The sequence below is a fragment of the Corvus brachyrhynchos genome, unplaced genomic scaffold (assembly GCF_000691975.1).
Source record: "Corvus brachyrhynchos isolate BGI_N302 unplaced genomic scaffold, ASM69197v1 scaffold524, whole genome shotgun sequence".
In the NCBI taxonomy this organism is placed as follows: domain Eukaryota; kingdom Metazoa; phylum Chordata; class Aves; order Passeriformes; family Corvidae; genus Corvus; species Corvus brachyrhynchos.
The window spans coordinates 25,335-33,173 of record NW_008237881.1 but is presented as its reverse complement, the minus strand read 5'-3'; the positions used below and the strand labels follow the sequence as shown (position 1 = coordinate 33,173).

The window sequence follows — 7,839 nt, the reverse complement described above, 5'->3', positions numbered from 1 at the left end:
GTTTCTGTTTGTGTTTGATGTTGCTGCTGCTGTTGTTGTTTGTGTGCCTTGTTATACATGTATATATATATCCTAGTAAAGAACCGTTATTCCTTTTCCTATATCTTTGCCTGAAATCCCCCTAATTTCAAAGTTATAATAATTTGGAGGGAAGGGGGTCATATTTTCCATTCCAAGGGAGGTTCCCGCCTTCCTTGGCAGACACCCGTCTTCCAAACCAAGACAGGCAGGAACCCAAACTACATTTGAGGACACTATGGCTGAAATAGGGACTCAAACCACAGCAACTACAGTTATTGCCCCAGTAGTGAAAACATTAAAAAAATGGACAAGGCAAGTAAAAGGCTCATACCATCAATTAGTAATGGAAGAAGAAGAGAAGGAGGAGGAGAAGGAGGTCCTTCAACAAAGAAATTGAAATGGGTGAGGTCAATAAAACAGGAAACCGAAGTTACTCAGTCCCTGACCTCATCACAACTTTGAGATTTGCGAAAAGATTACAGCTGCCAGCCAGGTGAGCAGATTTCTGCCTGGCTGCTTCAATGCTGGGATAATGGGGCCAACAGTCAGCAATTAAAAGGTCATGAAGCCCAACAGCTGGGATCCCTTGCTAGAGATCAGGAAATTAAAAGAGAAATGGGAAAAGAAGGAATTTGCAGCCTCTGGAGACAGCTCCTCTCAAGCATGAGGGAAAGATATCCATTTAAAGATGATCTTGTGAGCTCCCCAGGGAAGTGGACTAGTGCAGATCAAGGTATCCAGTACTTGAGAGAATTAGCAGTGCTGGAAGTCATCCATAGTGATCTAAAAATTTTTAATGTCTCTAAAGATCCAGAGGATGTCCCTTGCACAATGGCCATGTGGAGGAGGGTGGTTCAAAGCACCCCTGCATCATATTCCAGCAACTTGGTAGCAATGTATTACCCACAAATGGATACACCAACTGTAGAGATGGCCTCCTCCTGGCTCCAAAATGTAGGAGAAACTCTGGGTACTTCCACATCCCTACAGACCAGCAACTCATCTTTTAGGGGCAGCCCAAGAGATCACTCCTCTCCTGCCCTGGCCAGAGGAAAAGGAAGCCCCAAGTGCAGGCCACATGGTGAACTCTGGTTCTTTCTGCATGACCGGGGGAGGACATGAAGGAGCAGGATGGTGAACCCACCTTTAAGCTGGAAGCTCGTGTCCATGAACAGAGAGGGAAGAGAGCTGCTGAGAAGGGATCACCCAGGAAGAATGTCAGTGTAGTTGCCCCAGAGAGACAAGAAGGCAATCAGCAATCTCCCAGACATAAAAGAACTGAAATTACCTCCCTTGATCCTGGTGAGGGGACTTCTGGTCTGGCATTGCAAAGATCAGACAGTGAATACTCTGACCAGGAACAGGAATAGAGACTCCCTGCCTTTGGCCAGGAGGAGGAAAGGGATGACCAGGCATACTGGACTGTGTGGATTCAATGGCCTGGCACATCGGATCCACAGAAGTATAAAGCTTTAGTAGACACTGGTGCACAGTGCACACTGATGCCATCAAGGCACTGGAGTGCAGAACCCATCTGGATCTCTGAAGTGACAGGGGGATGCCAGAAGTTGTTTGTATTGGAGGCTGAGGGGAGTTAAGAGAGAAAAAGTGGGAAAAGCACCCCATTGTGACTGGCCCAGAGGCCCCTTGTATCCTTGGCACGGACTACCTCAGGAGAGGGTACTTCAAGGATCTAAAGGGGTATCGATGGGCTTTTGGTGTAGCTACTGTGAATATAGAGAAGATCAAACAGTTATCTACCCTGCCTGGCCTCTGAGAAGGTCCCTTCATTGTGGGATTATTGCAAGTTGAAGACCAGCAAGTGGCAATTTCTACCAGGGCAGTGCACTGGTGGCAATATTGCACTGAGTCTCCATAATTCCCATCCATAAGCTGATTCATCGACTAGAGAGCCAAGGAGTGATCAGCAGGACCCGCTCACCATTTAACAGCCCCATATGGCCAGTGTGAAAGTCTAATGGAGAATGGAAGCTGAGAGTAGACTATCGGGGCCTGAATGAAGTCACGCCACCTCTGAGTGCTGCCGTACCAGACATGTTGGAACTTCAATATGAGCTGGAGTCAACGGCAGCCAAATGGTGCCACAATTGATATCGCTAATACATTTTTCTCAATCCCTCTGGCAGCAGAGTGCAGGCCACAGTTTGCTTTCACTTGGAGAGGTGTCCAGTACACCTGGAATCGACTTCCCCAGGGGTGGAAACACAGCCTCACTATTTACCATGGACTGATCCAGACTGCACTGGAAAAGGGTGAAGCTCTGGAACACCTGCAATACATTGATAATATCATTGTATGGGGCAATATAGCAGAAGTTGTTTCTGAGAAAGGGAAGAAAATAATCCAAATTCTTCTGAAAGCTGGTCTTGCCATAAAACAAAGTAAGGTAAAGGGACCTGCTCAGGACATCCAGTTCTTGGGAATAAAATGGCAGGATGGACACCATCATGTGCCTACAGAGGTGGTAAACAAAATAGCAACTATGTTTCCACTGGCTAACGAGAAGGAAACACAAGCTTTTCTATCCCTTCTGGGGTTCTGGAGAATGCATATTCCAGGTTATAGTCAGCTTGTGAGGCCCCTCTATCGAGTGACCTGGAAGAAGAACCATTTTGAGTGGGGCCTTGAGCACCAACAAGCCTTTGAGCAGATTGAACAGGAAATAGCTTGTGTGGTAGCTCTTGGGCCTATTCAGACAGGACCAGCCATACAAAATACACTCTACACTGCAGCTGGGGAGCAGGGTCTCACCTGGAACCTCTGCCAAAGGACCTCAGGAGAAACCCGAGGTTTACCATTAGGGTTTTGAAGCTGGGATAACTGAGGATCAGAAGCCCACTATATTCCAACTGAAAAGGAGATATTAGCAGCCTATAGCCTATGAGGGGGTTTGAGCTGCCTCAGAAGTTGTTGGGACATAAGCATGTCTCCTCTTGGCACCATGATTGCCTGTGCTACACTGGATGTTCAAAGGAAACATCCCCTCAACTCATCATGCAACCAGCGCTACATGGAGTAAGTTGGTAGCATTGATTACACAACGAGCCTGAATGGGAAAACCCAATTTTCTCAGGAATCCTGGAAGAGATTATGGACCAGCCAGAAGGCAGAGATTTTAGAACATTGTCTGAGAGGGTGACTCATGCCCAAAAAGCACTACCATATAACGAGTTACCAGAAAACAAGAGGCTATGGTCTATTTACTGATGGATCCTGCCATGTGGTAGGAAACCATCAGAGGTGGAAAGCTGCTTTGTGGAGTCCCACACAAGTCATTGAGGCTGCTGAAGGAGAAGGCGAGTCAAGCCAATTTGCAGAAGTGAAAGCCATCCAACTAGCCCTAGAGATTGCTGAACAACAAAAGTGGCCTGTACTCTATACTGACTCCTGGATGGTGGCTAACTCCCCATGGGGGTGGCTGCAGCAATGGAAGACTGTTGGGGTCCCTTCCCCCTGCCATGGAGCCCTGGGAGAGGGGCCCTGGGGGGGAGACACGGGGTTTCCCTGCCCCTGCTCAGCTTCATTCCCCATTGGTTGGTTTGGGTTCCCTGATAACGCCAAGGACCCTTGGGCCCCGTGACTGCGGAGTTCCTGAGCTGAGCCCCGGCCATGCTGCTGGAGAAATAAACATCTCTGAAACATCTACCACGAATCTGTCCATATATACTTCGTTTCCACGGGACTCCTGGTTTGAAATATGCTTGTTGCAGTAATCCCCACTGCGACAGAAGACCAATTGGCAACAGAGGGGTAAACCCATCTGGGCTGCTGCATTGTGGCAGGACATTGCTGCATGGGTAGAAAACATGGCTCTGAAGGTATGTCATGTAGATGCTTAGGTGCCCAAAAGTCGTGCCACTGAAGAACATCAGAACAATGAACAGGTAGATAAGGCTCCTAAGATTGGAATAGGTCAGGTAGACTTAGACTAGGAGTGGAAGGGTGAGCTATTTATAGCCTGATGGGCCCATTAAACATCAGGACATCTAGGAAGGGTTACAACATAGAGATGGGCTTGAGATCGAGGGGTGGGCCTGACCATGGAGGCCATCACACAGGTTATTCACAAATGTGAAATGTGCTGCAATCAAGTGAGCCACCTGGACTTCAGCAAAGACTTTGACACTGTCTCACACAGCATACTCCTGGAAAAGCTGGCAGCCTACGACTTGGGCAGGTGCACTCTTTGCTGGGTTAAGAAGTGGCTGGACAGCTGGGCCCAGAAAGTGGTGGTGAATGGTGTTGCATCCAGTTGGCAGCCAGTCACTAATAGCATCCCCCAGGGATCTGTGTTGGGCCCACTCCTGTTTAATATCTTTATTGATGATCTGGATGAGGGGGTTGAGTCTACCATTAGCAAATTTGCAGATGACACCAAGTTGGGTGTGAGTGTCAATCTGCTGAAGGGTAGGAGGGCTCTGCAGAGGGACCTGGACAGGCTGCATAGATGGGCTGAATCCAACAATATGAGGTTTCACAAGACCAAGTGCCGGGTCCTGCACTTTGGTCACAACAACCTCCTGCAGCACTACAGGTTGGGGACAGAGTGGCTCAACAGTGGCCAGGCAGAAAGGGACCTGAGGGTACTGATTGACAGCAGACTGAACATGAGCCAGCAGTGTGCCCACATGGCCAAGAAGGCCAATGGCATCCTGGCCTGGATCAGGAATAGTGTGGCCAGCAGGACTAGGGAAGTGATTGTTCCCCTGTACTTGGCACTGGTTAGGCCACACCTTGAGTACTATGTCCAGATCTGGGCCCCCCAATTTAGGAAGGATGTTGAGATGCTTGAACGCATCCAGAGAAGGGCAACAAGGCTGGTGAAGGGTCTAGAACACAAGCCCTATGAGGAGTGGCTGAGGGAGCTGGGGTTTAGCCCAGAGAAAAGAAGGCTCAGGGAAGGCCTTATCACTCTACAACTACCTGAAAGGAGGTTGTAGCCAGGTGGGGGTTGGTCTCTTCTCCCAGGGAACCAGCGACAGGACAAGAGGACACATTCTTGAGCTGTGCCAGGGGAGGTTTAGGCGGTGGCGGAGTCTCCATCCCTGGAGATGTTTAAGAAAAGACTGGATGTGGCACTTAGTCCCATGGTCTAGTTGACAAGGTGGTTTTAGGTCATAGGTTGGACCCAATGATCTCAAAGGTCTTTTCCAACCTAGTTGATTCATGATTCTGTAAAATCTCCTTAGAATAGAGGGTGGTGGCTGGGTTTCTGATATGGTGAGGCCTGGCAAATTGACTACATTGGACCACTGCCATGAACACTCCAAGGCAAGAGCTACATACTATGGTAGAGGCAACAACTGGCTGGCTGGAAACACGCCCTGTAAACTATGCCACTGCTCAAAACACTTAGGCCTTGAGAGACACATTTTGGGGTGGCATGGTACCCCAGAGAGAATCGAATCAGACAATGGGACTCATTTTCAAATAACCTTATAAACTTTTGGGCAAAGAAACATGGTATTGAGTGGATATATCCCATCCCTTATCACCCACAAGCCTCTGGAAAGATTGAGAGGTATAATGGATTGTTGAAGACTATGTTAAGAGCATTAGGTAATGGGGCATGGAAGCACTGGGATACAAATTTAGCAGAAGCCACTTGGCTGGTCAACACTAGGGGATCTGCTAACTGCTCTGGTCCTGCCCACACAAAACCTCTACACACTGTGGGAAAAGATAAGGTCTCCATACTAAGCATATGGAAGTGGTTGGGGAAGTTGGTGTGGATTTCTCCTCCCATGAGAAATGGCAAACCCATTTGTAGGATTGTCTTCGCCCAAGGACCAGGGTGTACTTGGTGGGTAATGCAGAAGGATGGGGAGACCCAGTGTGTGCCTCAAGGCAACTTAACCTTGGGGGGAAAAATAATCTGTGTGAGTTTTATGTTGCAGGAAGTAAAGTAGCAGGGATGACATGAACTTGTGAATAATGGATTTTGTGAGGAGCAAGGAGAATGCGATGACACCCCAAGCCAGGCTGGTGCCGTAGCCCAATGATCAATTGTGCTGCTTCTCCTGTCCTGACCACCCATCCTGATGAACTGGAGCCCAAGTCATGGATCTGGAGGGGTGGAGGAAGCCCATGAAAAGGGAAAATAATATCTATCTGTGAAAGGACAGGGGATAGTAGTTAATGAAAATGTACAAATTTCTATGTTGGATACAGAGATGGTTTAAGGATGTAGTTTAAGTTGTATGTATAGGTAAGAAGGGATTCCAGTAATGAGAAATGAATACAAAGGATCAGTTAGATGATAAATATATATATAATATATATATAAAATTATGTGGGTTCTGAGTATGATGCAAATGCTATGGAATAATGGGTAAAAATTGTATTGGGTCCTGCTGAGCTGGAGTTCACTTCCCCCTAGCTGCCCTCACAGGGCTGTGCTTTGCATTAGAAGCTGTAAAGGTGTTGATAACACACCAGTGTTTTGGCTACTGCTGAGCAGCACTGGCACAGCATCAGTGCCGGCTCTCAACATTCCCTCTCCATCAAGGGGCTGGGGGTAGGCAAGATCCTGGGTGGGGACACAACTAGGCCAACTGACCCAAACTGACCAAAGGGTATTCCATACCATATGGCATCAGCTCAGATATAAAAGCTAAGGGAGAGAGGAGGAACTGGGGGGCATTTGTTATTCTACAATATTTACCTTCCGGAGCAACCACTACGCATGCTGAAGCCCTGCTTCCTGGGAAGCGTCTGAATATCGCTCATTAATGGGAAATAGAGAATAAACTTTTTTTTCCCTTTGCTTATGCGTGCGCAAATTTTCACTTCTTTTGCTTTAGTAAACTGCCTTATCTCAACCTACTAGTTGTTTTCCATCTTATTTTCTCTCCCCTGTCCCACTGGGGAGTGATAGAGCAGCTTGGTGGGCATCTGGCTTCCAGCCAAGGTTAACCCACTAAACTACTACAGGCCGCATCTTCTTGCTCCAGCTACAGGAGGCATTGCACTTGCAGGCTCTTGTCCTATTGAGGGACTTCACCCTGACATCTGCTGGGAAATGAGCATGGAGAGCTGTAGGCAATCCAAGAGACTCCTGGAATACATGGAGGATAACTTCTTGAACTAAGTAATAGACAACCCTACCAGAGGGGATGCAATACTGGTCACCAGTATAAGCAAACTGATTGGGGATGTCACGACTGGAGGCAGCCTGAGCTGCAGTGATCATGCACTGGTGGAGTTCGCAGTCCTGAGGGACAAGGGTCACATAAGGAGGGAAGTTAGGTCCCTGAACTTTAGGAAAGCAAACTTCCAGCTCTTCAAGGAGATAGTCAATAGGATCCCCTGGGAGACTGCCCTCAGGGACGAGGGAGCAGAACAGAGCTAGAAGATTTTTAAGGACATCCTCCATGGAGTGAAAGACCTAGTGAACCCCAGGCACAAGAAATCAGACAAGGAAAGCAAGACACCAGCATGGCTGAGTAGGGACCTGGCGGTCAAACTAAAGAGCAACAAGTAAATGCACAGGTAGAGGAAGAAGAGACAGGTACAATCAGAAGAGTCTATGGATGCAGTCCAGTTGTGAATGGATGTAGTGAGGAAGGCCAAGGTGAGAGGGACCAATATATATGCCTCAACATATGTCACAAATGAGGTGAAGAAAATTCCTATACAAAAAACTGTGTGGCCCTGTCCCGAGAGAGGCTTCACCCGGCAGCCAATCAGGGCAGAGAAAACTTCCATGATTAGACTGCGAGCAGCTCCCCGTCCCCATCGTCCCCCCCCGACTTCCTGGTGAAGGCAAGTACCCGGATGCCCACGAAAAACACACGC

The 7,839-nt window shown here is 48.1% G+C and overlaps 1 protein-coding gene across 1 annotated transcript in view; it reads right to left on the bottom strand.

The window, feature by feature from the left end:
- Positions 1-7,417, bottom strand: part of LOC103614457 (transportin-1) — a 163,506-nt gene extending 156,089 nt beyond the window's left edge. The window contains exon 1 of the mRNA XM_017732593.1: positions 7,167-7,417. Within this exon, the coding sequence (XP_017588082.1) occupies positions 7,167-7,417 (251 nt within the window). The remainder of the gene's footprint in view (positions 1-7,166) is intronic.
- Between the last annotated feature and the right edge of the window lie 422 nt (positions 7,418-7,839).